At 48.4% G+C, this 13,581-nt stretch overlaps 1 protein-coding gene across 1 annotated transcript in view; it reads left to right on the plus strand.

Moving 5' to 3' along the window:
• PTK7 (protein tyrosine kinase 7 (inactive)) overlaps positions 1 to 13,581 on the plus strand; it is a gene marked incomplete at both ends in the record, with an annotated part of 64,993 nt that overhangs the window by 45,328 nt on the left and 6,084 nt on the right. Inside the window, 10 exons of the mRNA XM_080916615.1 lie at positions 4,995 to 5,128; positions 5,269 to 5,404; positions 5,518 to 5,637; positions 7,931 to 8,080; positions 8,187 to 8,337; positions 8,439 to 8,566; positions 10,161 to 10,364; positions 11,095 to 11,250; positions 11,874 to 12,106; positions 12,877 to 12,957. Of these exons, the coding sequence (XP_080772741.1) occupies positions 4,995 to 5,128; positions 5,269 to 5,404; positions 5,518 to 5,637; positions 7,931 to 8,080; positions 8,187 to 8,337; positions 8,439 to 8,566; positions 10,161 to 10,364; positions 11,095 to 11,250; positions 11,874 to 12,106; positions 12,877 to 12,957 (1,493 nt within the window). The remainder of the gene's footprint in view (positions 1 to 4,994; positions 5,129 to 5,268; positions 5,405 to 5,517; positions 5,638 to 7,930; positions 8,081 to 8,186; positions 8,338 to 8,438; positions 8,567 to 10,160; positions 10,365 to 11,094; positions 11,251 to 11,873; positions 12,107 to 12,876; positions 12,958 to 13,581) is intronic.

Consider the following 13,581-nt stretch of genomic DNA (forward strand, 5'->3'; position numbering starts at 1 on the left):
CATATATACATATATACCTACGTATATAGAGAACCACAGACAGACATACACACTCACCCATGGAATGGTTATAGCAAAGCTCCAGCAAGCAGGCTCCAGGCATTTTACACATACATACATACACACACACATATACATACATACACACATAATACACACATAGTACACACATACATGCATACACACACACACACACACACACACACACACACACACACACACAGAGTTAATGGATAGAAGAGCCATGTCCCAGCTCCACACTTTTATTTTCCATAGCTTATATATCCCAGCAAAATCTGCCAAGCAGTATAAAATTACAATGTGATTATGTTTTAGTTTCCTTCTAGTGAATGATTATGAAAAAACAATTTGTTCTGCAACACCTTTGCAATAAATAACATTACATCGTACAGGTAAAGAAAACAAATTATTCCCCAAATCCACATACATTCGTAACTAAGCAACTTGCTATAGATTAACAAAGCGTAAGGAAGCAAGGCAGTTTTCTCAGCCAGTTTCTCTTACTGGCAGGAGACAATTTGTAGTTACGAAGGGTAATTATTTTATTATTATCTTTAAAAATAATTTTGTAAGAATCTTAAGAGAATCACGAATTTAAACTTATATAAAAGTTCATTATCTACCTTAAATCCTCATAATGCATATCTATTGATCTTACTAAATCCTATCGGAGGCTGAGGGCAAGAATGGGTGTACAGAATCAGCCATCACCAGTCCAGCCTCAGAGTCCCGTCAGCCAGCGCTGCCATTGTTCTTGTCCCCTGACCATGAAAGGTCCCTGGCTTAACTCATAAGTGTGCCTGTCTGAACTTCAAAAGTTCCCTAAGATTCTCTACATCAGAGCCAGTAGTAAAGACACCTCAACCTAACTTCATAAACAGTTTTATTCGTCCACATGCCTTCTAAGGCTGGTGGTCCTTGGTGGACAATCTCCATCTCTGAGTTCTTTCCTGAGGTGGTGACTCAATGATTAATCTGCTCCAGCAGCAATGCCTAATGATCAAGCACCATTGTTGTGAGTGCCAGAGATGCTGCCCAGGGAGGGACCAGAAGCCCTTAGAGTTTTCATACAGTTCTTAGATGAGGAGGGATGTGAGGGCAGCAAGCAGAGCAGAACTCCATAGCAGCATGAACTCCTCACTCAGGACATGTGGTCCTCAGGGCCGTGCTCATCCATGTAGCTGTGGTAACCTGTGGGCTGCATGCTGTGAGTTCTAAAGCCATTTGCTGTCCCTCCTTTGTGGGGCTCAGCAGCTGTGGGTACTTGGGGACACTTAGAACTCAGAACCTCCTGCTTATGCATATTGAAGTTTGGGACCTGCCAGCCTCGGTCTGTCCCTTGGCAGAAAGGCAGAGCTGTGCTGGATGCTCTCTGAGGAGACTGTGGAAGTCCAGAGTAGTGTACGGGGCAAGCAGCGCTGGGTCAAGCATGGAGCTGTAGAGGGGAGAGTCAGAGGAAGCTGGCTCTAGTGCCTTGTTCAGCAGAGACTTGTTGAGTGGACCTGTTATGCTAGAGCACAGTTCTCAGTACTGGGATGTGGTAATAAGGGGACACACCTTCGGATACCCCGGTAGCTTATATTCTTACAGGAGAGACCCAACAAGGGTGAAAAACAGCTTAATGAGCCATTTCAGAATGTCAGTCAGTTTCCTGTGTACATGAGTGTTGTGTCTGACACATGCTGCCTGGTGTCCATACAGGCCAGAGGAGACCATTGGGTCCCCTCCCCGGGAGTTACTGCTGGTTGTGAATTGCCTTGTGCGTTCTAGGAGCTGAAATCCCAGCAAGAGCAACAAGGGCTCTTAGTCACTGAGCCACCCTCTCTAGCCCCCTAAATATATCATTTAGGTTGTAGTCCAACTACAGCTAAAATTACAGGGGGAAAAAAAGGTGGGAGGAGGTTCGGGAAAACCTTTGTAGAAGGTGGCACTGGGGCTAGTACTTAAACTAAGGGTGAATCCTGGCCGGAAGTAGGTGTGTGAATTGGGAGATAGCAGGAGGTCACCTGGCTTCAGCAAGCTACATGTTGGCAAGAGTGGGTGGGTTAGGTTGTCTGTGAGGTGGAGACCTGGAAGAATACAGCAAAACTTCAGCTCACATTGAAGTGTGTCATTTACCCAGCGCCTCATAGCAAGTGGGTCTTAGCCCTGTGGCTTGGAACGGCCGTGATGTGCTTTGGGCTTTGTTGGTGGGATTCCCCTTCAAGAACTCAGAAACTACCAAACTCCACAGGGCCAGTCAGTCTGCTCATGTCTAGTGGGCAGCTGCTCTCTGATAGTCCTCTTCACGTGCCTGGTTTGCTCACGTAGGAACTGGATTCCAAGAGAGCCAAAGCATACTGCAGAAGGCAAGCCAGCCTCAGGCCACCCAGCATCCAGGAAATAGACTGCCTTTTGATGGAGAATGTGTGGCTGTCACATTAAAAAGAGATGATAAGGCCGGAAGGGCTGCGTACGTGGAAGACTGGCCGCTCAGATCATTCTAGCTGTGCTGAGAAGGCCACACTGCTGAAACAGGGTTGGTCAGATGGTTGGGTGGATACTTGCAAAGTCTGACGACCTGAGTTCAGTCCCCAGGATCCACATGGTGAGAGGAGAGTGGCTCCAGTAAGTTGTGTTTGATCGGCACACGTGCACTGTGTGGCCCTGACCAGCCTGGAACTCGCTGTGTAGGTCAGAGATCCAACTGCTTCTGCTTCCCAAGTGCTGGGATTAGAAATCGTTTTTTATAAGGCGCATAAGTAGGGGCTGGGCATAGTGGTGCACGCCTTTAAATCTGCACTCGGCAGAAGCAGCAGGTGGATCTCTGAGTTCAAAGCCAGCTTGGTCTACACAGAGAGTTCCAGGACAGCCTACATACATGGTGAGACCCCATCTCCAAACAAATAAAAGTCTAAGTAGAAAGAACAGTCCGTAGATGCCCAGGGAATAGTGAATGAGCCTGGACAGGGGCCATAGCGGTAGACATGAGTGACGGCTGATCGGGGTTTAGTTTTAGAGCTTATATAAGTAGGATTGTGTAGAATAAAAGTGATGGCCTTTAAATGTATGGGCTTTCCTGTGCTTACCCTGCTCCGAAATAATGACATGGAGACCTGATGTCTGTAGGTATGCATGCATGTATGTATGTATGTTTATTTATTTAAAAGATTTATTTTGAGTACACTGTTACTGTCTTCAGACACACCAGAAGAGGGCATCGGATCCCATTACAGATGGTTGTGAGCCACCATGTGGTTGCTGGGAATTGAACTCAGGACCTCTGAAAGAGCAGTCAGTGCTCTTAACTGCTGAGCCATCTCTCCAGCAGTGCCCCCAACTCCATGTACTTATTTAAAAGCTTCTTGCATTATAGCTTGGCAGACTCTCATCTGTTCTGACCATGCTGCCTGCTAACCTGCCATCTTAGCCTTGCCCTGGTTGTTCCTGCTCTGTTTCCCGTCTCTACATGCCAACTCTGTCCTGGCGACCCTTCTTTTGTCTTTCCACCTGGGACCCACTCAATGAGATCAGAAGTCCCGCCCTCTCCTCTCCTGGCCAGCTATTGGCTGATCAGCTTTGTGTTAACCAATCAGAGGTGATGTAAAGCAATTTTTCACACAGCACCGAGACAGGAGATGCCTGACAATGCCAAGTCCGTCTGCAACCAGAGCTCTGGGTACAGTCATCAGCATCTGAATACACAGTGCACAAAATTGTCCTCCAGCCTTACCTGGGAGGGGGTGGGAGTGCGGCAGCAAATAAGTCAATGGCTTCTGCAGTTGACTGGAAAACAACGTTCCCTCCAAAGATAGAGAGCATAGGCTAGAGCTGGCTAGGTAGCATAGCATGAGCTAGAAGAAGCATGTTTTGGAAGGACAAGAGTATAGTTTACTATATGTGAAGGCTGGCTGCCTCTAGCTATCTATTTGGAAATGCTAGGAGGCAGTGCTTGCTGTGGGGCAGTGCTTGTAAGTCAGGAGATAAATGGTTGGGGTTGTCTGTTCATAAAATAGAGGAGATTAGGTAGGGAGCTAATGCAGGGAAAAATGAAACAGTTCGGAGGACCATGTACCTGCCTTGCTGTGATAAATGTCTGAGTGATGTAAAAATGGAAGGATTTGTATTTGGCTCAAGGATTCTGTTGCATCCATTGCTCTGGGTCTAAGGGGGGGGGCAGAGTATTTGGGTGGCTGGAGTCTGAAACAGAGGTTACTGATCTCATTGTAGCCAGGAAGCAGAGAAGGGTACAAGGAGGAAGGGTCCGGCAACAAGTCATATTCTTCAAAGACATATGTGACTTTGAAGACCCTTAGTGACCACTTCCTCCAGTTAGGCCCCAGCTTCAGATGAAGTTTCTGCCATTTTCTCAAATAGTGCCACAATCTGGGGACTAAGCTTGCAACTCAGGGACCTGTGAGGGACACTCCCTTCTGAGTTTCCTTGTGTAACCCAAAGCTGTCCCGGAACTCACTCTGTAGACCAGGCTTTTTTTTTCTTTAATCTTTTCGTAAGAGTGTTTTTCCTGCGTGTACATTTGTGCCCTGTTTGCATGCCTGGGATCTGTGAAGGCCAGAAGACGGTCTTGTATCCCCTAGAATCGGAATTACAGATGAGCCACCGCATGTGTCCTGGGAATTGAATTCTTTAGACGAGCAGCCATTGCTCATAATGTCATAGCCATCTCTAGCCCCTGCTGGTGGAGTGTTACAACGCACAGCTGTGGATCCTCTTTTCTTGTGGTAGTAGTGACCAATTACTTCTTTGAACTTGTTTTCCTAGCCAGATCACGGGTAGAAGAATGCACCTTGGGTGTTTATTATAGATGGGATAAAGGTGTTGCAACGTGCTGGCACCCAGGCCTTTGCCTGTTACCCGAGCAGCCTGGGGGTTCTGAACTCAGGAGCACCAGTGACTTAAAACACTCTGTGATTGACACGTTTGGTTTTGGAAACCTGTTGCTCAGTTTTACCTGTTTCTCATTGTTCCTCTAGCTGTACCCACATGGCTAAGGAAGCCCCAAGACAGCCAGCTGGAAGAGGGCAAACCTGGCTACTTGCACTGTCTGACGCAGGCCACGCCCAAGCCCACTGTCATCTGGTACAGGAACCAGATGCTTATCACAGAGGTGAGGGAGGATGGCTCGCTGGCGGACAGGAGATTTCTCCACAACCTTTCCTAGTGCATACTCCCAGACCTCTCTTACTCCCGAGATTGCCCTCAGGGAGATGGAACTAGCTTTCGACCACTCAAGTCTGTGTCCCACAGGACTCACGGTTCGAAGTGTCAAGGAATGGGACCTTGCGCATCAATAGTGTGGAGGTATACGACGGGACATTGTATCGCTGTGTGAGCAGCACCCCAGCCGGCAGCATCGAGGCCCAGGCCCGTGTCCAGGTGCTGGGTGAGTTGGCACATGTGTTACGTTGGAAGAACACCTAGCTTGTGTAGGCAGGGAATATCCCTGGCCTGTCTCTCTGTCTCATTTACTCCTTGTCTCCTTCCCCACTGAACCAGAAAAACTCAAGTTCACGCCTCCGCCACAGCCTCAGCAATGCATGGAGTTTGATAAGGAGGCTACGGTGCCCTGCTCAGCCACTGGCCGAGAGAAGCCCACAGTCAAGTGGGTACGAGCAGGTGAGTACCATGTGACAATGTGACACAGGCTGGGGCCGGCTAGGGCGTCAACTTGTCATGTGTGTGTGTGTATGTCTGAGGGACAGGGGAGTGCCCAGCCTGCACCCGGAATTGTTGGAAGAAACCAGACATGATGGTTGATGTCATCCAGTAGAGAGGGGCAACCCCAGAGGGGTTGAGAGTGCAGCAATGGTGGGTGGGTTGTCCAGACAGTGGTGTTGAGACCCTCCTCTTCACCAGCATTAAAATAGTATGGAGTCTTTGACAAACACTTGGGGGGGGGGATATACACATTCTGTCTGTCTCCTTCTTCTATGAACCTTTTACTCTTGCTTAATAATTTTATTATATATACAACTTTTACTAATTATTCTTCCTGAGCAAAGACAAACTTGTTTTGTTTCTATGAATTAGTAGAGGAGCCGGGGCGGAACCTATGCCCTTCAGCGTGCCGGGCAAGCTGCCTCCCCCACTGAGCTACATCCCTGGTCATTTTTTAAAAACTTGTTGTCTATCTTTTAATTATTTAATTAATTAGTTTGGTTTGTTAATTGTCCTAGGTTTTACTGTTTTATCTAGATGAGGCTTTACTATATATAGTTTCGGCTGGCCTGGATCTCACTGTGCAGCCCAGTCTGACCTTAACTTCGGGGTCATTCTGCCTCAGCCTCCAAGTGCGCACCCACACCCATACACCTAACCTGCTTGGCTTTTGTTTTTGAGACAGTCTCGTTATGCAGAGAAGGATGCCCTCAAACTCTCAGGGATCTACCTGCCTCTGCTTCCCGGGTGCTGGGATTTAAGACATGTTTCACCAAGCTCGGAGTATATATAGGTTTTGTTGATTTGGCTTTTTCTTATGTGTACGGGTGTTTGCGGGTTTGTCTGTGCACTGGGAGTGTGGTGCCTGCAGAGGCCAGTAGAGGGCATCAGATCCATTGGGACTGGATGTACAAGAGCTATGGTGACTTGTGAGCCACTGGGTGCTGTGGACGCGAAGGCGCAAACCTGAGACCTGAAGAACAGCCTGTGCCCTAAGTTCTCTGCCATCTCTCCAGCTCCCCTCCCCCACCTTTTTTCTTTTTGAAGCAAGAGCTCACTGTTTAGCCCTGGCTGAGATGTGGAGCTTGTAGACCAGGCTGTTCTCAAACACAGATATGGCTGCCTCTGCCTCCTGAGTTCTGGGATTAAAAGTGTGCTACCACACCCAGCACTTAATGTGATTTTTTAAAATTACTTTTACTTTTTTACAGTGTAGTCATTAATCCCCTCCAGGTTTGCCCTCCCACAGTTCCTATTAACATGATTATATATATATAAATATAAATAATATATAAGTTCACTGTAGCTGTCTTCAGGCACACCGGAAGAGGGCACCAGATCCCATTACAGATGGTTGTGAACCACCATGTGGTTGCTGGGATTTGAACTCAGGACCTCTGGAAGAGCAGTCAGTGCTCTTAACCACTGAGCCATCTCTCCAGCCCAATATGATTTTTAATTTTATATTGTTAAGTGTTTCTCCTTTGTCTTTATTATACATAATATCAGTCTCAACTATAATAATAATAATCTTATAGTTGGATTCATTGGCATTTGCTTGGATATTCTCTAAATGTTAGAGGCTTGGGTTATTTCTCCTCTACTGCTCTAGTAGATCTCTAAGCCCAATGTTACTGGGCTTTATTTTCTGGATGTAGGTTTATTTATTTATTTTTTTGGAAAATAATGCCAGAAGTGGATATATGTATGTGTGTGTGTGTGTGTGTGTGTGTGTGTGTGTACATACGTTATTTTATATTATATATTTATATTATATACATTTACATATGATACACAACATTAATACATACTATATAATTATATAGTATATAATAAACTGTAGTATATTTACATTTAAGTAACTATACAATACAAATAATATAAATATATAAACAATAGAAGATAAATATATAATATATGTATAAAACGGTGTGAACATTTTTATAACCACCTATATGAGCCACCAAATTGTTCTTACAAGGCTGGACCGGTTTCACATTTGTGCCAACCATGAGAATGATATTGGGGTTGTGGCGTCTGCAGGGGGCTTCCTTATTCAGGTGTGGGAGCTTTCTGGGAGCAGTGGGGTCCTGGTGGATGGAGGGTGGGTCCTCAGGAGGGAGGAGTAACAGGTGAGGTGAGGCTGAGGCATACAGTGGCCTGATCAGAGTAGAGATGAGTGACTGGGGGCCTGGTCAGCCATTCGTGCCATTCTAGCCCATGCCATGATTTCTCCTGATTACCTCTGCAGATGGAAGCAGCCTCCCTGAGTGGGTGACAGACAACGCTGGGACCCTCCACTTTGCGCGAGTGACCCGAGACGACGCTGGCAACTACACTTGCATTGCATCCAACGAGCCACAGGGCCAGATCCGTGCCCATGTCCAGCTGACGGTGGCAGGTAGTGCCCAGGAGCCTGAGTTGGCAGAGCCTGGGGGTAACAACTTACATTCCGAAAGCTCCATCGCTCACTTCCTCCCAATCCTCCCTGGTCTGTTTCTATGCAGTTTTCATCACTTTCAAGGTGGAACCAGAGCGTACAACTGTGTACCAGGGACACACAGCGTTGCTGCGGTGTGAGGCACAGGGGGACCCCAAGCCTCTTATTCAGTGGAAAGGCAAAGACCGCATCCTGGACCCCACCAAGCTGGGACCCAGGTAGGGCCGCCTCCCTTTCACACTGGCTTTACCTTTCCTGGGGGTGGTAGCTCCCTTGGGGGCTGGCCAGGTGATCATTGCTGTGGCTTCTCTCACAACAGGATGCACATCTTCCAGAATGGTTCCCTGGTGATCCACGATGTGGCCCCTGAGGACTCAGGCTCCTATACCTGCATCGCTGGCAACAGCTGTAACATCAGGCACACAGAGGCCCCGCTCTTAGTCGTGGGTATGGGCCTGGAAAGGGTGCCCTACAGGGGAAGGGGTGGAGTCCTTTCTCACCTTATAGGTACTGGCATCCTGAAAAGAGAAGACATTTAAGCTGGACTGCCATTCACCTTACATTCCACAGCTGTTCATCATGTGTTCAGTGGGAAGCAAAAGAGAGGAGTGGGCTACGTCTCAGTTTCCCCTTGAAGAGCACCCGTCCCATGACTTAGCTTTCTCTTCCACTTGGTCCCAGCATTTCCCAGTAGCACCATAGGCTGGGCACTAAGTCTTCCACACATGGACCTATGGAGAGAAGCACAAAAGATCCAAGCTTAGGGATGCATGGCTTAGAGTTTTAAGAGTACTTCCTGTTCTTTCAGAGGACCTAAGTTCTGTTTGTAGCATCTAACATCAGGTGACTCACAACTGTCTGTGCCTCCAGCTCCAGGTGACCTAAGGTCTCTAGCCTCTGAGAGCACTTGCATTCACAGGCATGAATCCACACATAGACACACAACATACACAGACACATAGACACACAAACATACACAGACACATACCCACACATAGACACACAAACATATACAGGCACATACCCAGACAGAGACACACATACATATACAGTCACATATTCACACATAGAAACACATAGACACACAGGCATGCACTCACAAATAGACATACAGACATATACTGACACAAACCTACACATAGACACACAACATCACAGGCACAAATATACACAGACACAAACATACACAGTCACATACCCACACATAGACACACAAATACACACAGGCACATACTCACACATAAGTAAGAGTAATTTTTAAAAAAGGTTCAAATTTATAAGCCAGGCATGGCAGTTCATTCTTATAATCCTGGATCTTAGATGTTAAAACAGGAGGATTATCATGAGTTTAATCCTTGAGGTGAAGATAGAATTGTCATGACTTCAAGGCTAGTTGAGGTTAGATAGTGAATTCCAAGATAGCCTGGGCTACAGAGTGAGACATTGTCTCAAACAAAAGAAAAGAAACAAAAACTTGAAGCTATTGCAAATGGAGAGGGGACCAGGTCTGGATGTAGGCCCCAGAGATGATGACAGGGTAACAGCCCCAGGCCACACCTGCCCCAGTGATCTCTGTCCCTTTAAGAAGATATCACTGTGGTTTCAGAAGGGGGTGGGGGTAAAGGAGAAGAAAGTTCACAAACTTTCCCACAAACGTCTCCATTCAGCAGAATTGTTTTCCAGGTAATGAATCTTGTAGAAAATGGCGTGTGGAATCTCTTGAAGTCGTTGTTCACCCAGCGCCTCATGAGACCTCTGTCTTCTGAGCCATTGAAAGCCAGTAGACTAGCAATGCAGGAGCCTACTCTGAACTGAGTGATACCTGGGAGGCTAAACTGGAAGCTTCCCAGGGTCCTCCGGGGTTAGCTCACAGTGCCAGAGTCAGCCAGAGAAGGAATGGATGCTCCTCGGGTCTTCATGGCATGTGGAGGCCTTCAAGTGTCTAGAAGTTGTCATGTATCTGGGGCAGGGAAATTTGGTAGAGACTCAGCACTGGTTTGCTTGAGTAGCCCCTGACCTGACCTCTCCATGTGTTTCTCAGACAAGCCAGTGATGGAGGACTCAGAGGGCCCAGGCAGCCCTCCCCCATACAAGATGATCCAGACCATCGGGCTGTCAGTGGGCGCAGCTGTAGCCTATATCATTGCTGTTCTGGGACTCATGTTCTACTGCAAGAAACGATGTAAAGCCAAGAGACTGCAGAAGCAGCCTGAAGGGGAGGAGCCAGAGATGGAGTGCCTCAATGGTGGGTCCCCCTGTAGCAGGAGGTGGGCCAGCATGGGTGCAGAGAGCCCTCCCACAGCAGCTGTGGAGGTAGAGAACCAGTAGTGTCGGAGCTGGGTGGGGCTGCTTCTCCTTTGACTGCAAGCCTACTCTCAGGGGCTTGACCTCTGAACTGCTTGGCTCGGGCCTCCCTCACTGGAGCCTCTTGGACCAGCCTTCTCTCCCACCAGTAAAGCACAGATAAATTTGGAGTCTGTTACACGTCTTTACAGTCACCAGCCTCCAGGGCCATCTGTCTGTCCTTTTTCTTAATCCCTCCCATTACTAGATGCCCCCTGAGGGCATTGCTGGGTCTCTACTCAGTTTAGGCAGTGGTAATAGTGTGGCTCTACCCTGTGATTTCCCGTTTGCATACAAGGGGTCCAGTGAAAACCAAACAGCTTATGCGGATATGATATTCAGGTCCAGTAACTGAGATTAGAGTCCCACACCAAGCATGCTCATTTCCTATCTCCTAATCACCTGCATGAATAAATGGTCACACCCAGGGTCCGAAGCCAGCCCCCAGGCCCCATCAGGTTATCTGTGGGAATACCTATCTTGTGTGTAATTGGATTCAAGTTGTCAGAAAGTGTGGTGGTGCTGGGGGTGGGGACAGACTGAGGGAACACAGTGCAACACAGCACACACATGGGCTCTTTGCGGTATGCAGGGTGTCAGTCTTAGGTTACCCCCTGATCCCTGGTTCCCAGGTGGCCCTTTGCAGAATGGACAGCCATCGGCGGAGATTCAGGAAGAAGTGGCGTTGACCAGCTTGGGCTCTGGCCCTACAGCCACCAACAAGCGCCACAGCACCGGTGATAAGATGCACTTCCCACGGGCCAGCCTACAGCCCATCACCACTCTGGGTATGTGGCAGCTGCCCCAACTTTGCTGCAGGACACTGGTCTTGAGGGTCTGGGTAATGGACTCAGGGGGTTCCGATGTACCCCAATGTTGGATATGGCGGGCTTCAGGTTGTCCCTTATGCATTTGTCACATCTCATTCATATACTCTTATCCTTGTATCCCACCTACAGTATGCCCTCCCTCCCTTCCTAAATTATTTATGTATGAGTACTCTATTTGCAGGCCTGTCTGTACACCAGAAGAGGGCATCAGATCTCATTACAGATGGTTGTGAGCCATCATGTGGTTGTTGGGATTTGAACGCAGGACCTCTGGAGGAGCAGTCAGTGCTCTTAACCACTGAGCCATCTCTCCAGCCCTCAAGTGTTATTTCCTTGATACTCCTGAAAAAAAATTTTTTTAAAAACTAAAGTTAGTTTTTTTTCTAGGGGAAAAATTTTGAGAAATTATACATCTGATGAGTTGTCTGTTTGTTTTTTAAGTCTATCAAAACTTTTGTGGCTGGAGAAATGGGTCACCTGCCTCATGGCTTGGGTGCGGCAAAAGCTTGTACCATAAGAAAGGCCACAGTTGCTTCTCTTACTCAATGGCTTTCTTCATCAACATGGATCTTTACCCACAGGGAAAAGTGAGTTTGGGGAGGTGTTCCTCGCAAAGGCGCAGGGCTTGGAGGACGGTGTGGCAGAGACCCTGGTACTTGTGAAGAGCCTGCAGAACAAGGACGAACAGCAGCAGCAGGACTTCCGGAGGGAGTTTGAGATGTTCGGGAAGCTAAATCATGCCAACGTGGTGCGACTTCTGGGGCTGTGTCGGGAGGCTGAGCCTCACTACATGGTGCTGGAGTATGTGGACCTGGTATGTTGTGGCGTGTTGGTGGGGAAGGGGTTCCGGGACTAGGGCACCACAGGGGCCTTGGCTTTGGGTGGTCGCACACAAGGCTTGCCTCCTGCTTCCTGAGCATCCTGACTCCCAGCTCTCCGGTACCCGCCTTGCCTTTACCTCTGTTAAGCTCCTCCCATCTTTCTGGAGGTCAGTTTTACGTTCTGGGGCTTCATTGTACCCTGCCTGGATGCCCTTCAGGTCCTGTCAACCGGTTTCCTTTGCTACTTCTTTCTGCCTCAGGACTTGCCACCACTTGAGAACAAGCTTGTCAGAACCTGGCTGGCCTTCTCTCTTCCCTTCCTGTCTCCTCTCCTTGCCTTTCTCTTTCCTTCCTACCTCCTTCCCCCCCCCCCAACCCTCTCTCCCTCCCTTCTCTCCTTTCACTTCCCCTCCTGTCCCCTCACCTGGTTCCTCTCCTGGCTCAGGTGTCATCCTGAGCACCAGCGTGGCCACCAAGTTATCATTCCTGTGGTCACCCCGTGTCTGCTTTCTCCATCTTTGCTAAGTCCTGGTCTTCTTGGTCTTTACACTGCTGCTGTGAGCATCTCAGTCTTCCTCTGAGCAGTGTGTGTGTGTGTGTGTGGGTGTATGGGTGTGGGTGTGTGTTTGCACACACGTCCGCACATTCAGGTCAGGGCTTGTCACTGTCCTCCAGGGGGACTCTGCAAGCACCGACTTAGTCTGATGCTTCAGAGCTCATAGCTGGGCTAGTCACCAACAGAGGTGTTTGGCCCTTCCCTCAGGGAGATCTCAAACAGTTCCTGAGGATTTCCAAGAATAAGGATGAAAAATTGAAGTCACAGCCCCTCAGCACCAAACAGAAGGTAAGATCAAGGTGGGGGAATCCCCCAGAGTAGGCCTCGAGCAAGGACACACTCACACTTCCACTACTTGATACTACTTGAGAGCCAGGCCTTATGTAAATATGTCATCTGTGTTTGCTAGCACAGCAGTCCCCTGAGGTGTTTTCCTGTCCCCATTTCATGAACCAAGAAACTGAGCCCTCGTCGAGAGATTAAGCGGCTTGTTCCAGCTCTGTAGCCTGCAAGTAGCTTGATGTCATGTCGCTGGCTTCATGCTCTGGCCCTTGTCTTTATTGTTGGGGCTTCTGAGAGTAATCCCCCACATGCCTGAGGCTCACAGCAAAAGCAGCAGCAAGCACCGCAAGTCCAGGGTTGGGCGTGGCCTAGGGTTTTTTTAATGTGTGTGTGGAGACTTTGACCTTAGGGACTGAAGCATGACACACACGGGAAGCCAGTGGGAGGCCTCAGTGAGAGATGTGGAAGACATCCAGGTCCTTAGGTAGCCAGACAGCTGTGGTTAACAAAGAAGGTTTCCTGACGAAAGCCTTTGAGTTCAGTTCTCAAGGACAGGAAGCCATTGAATGGCAGGAAGGGGATGGCTTCAGGAGAGAGGATCAAGGTAAGTGTCTGGGACAGGGACAGGCA

Source organism: Micromys minutus, assembly GCF_963924665.1.
Source record: "Micromys minutus genome assembly, chromosome: 5".
NCBI classification, from domain to species: domain Eukaryota; kingdom Metazoa; phylum Chordata; class Mammalia; order Rodentia; family Muridae; genus Micromys; species Micromys minutus.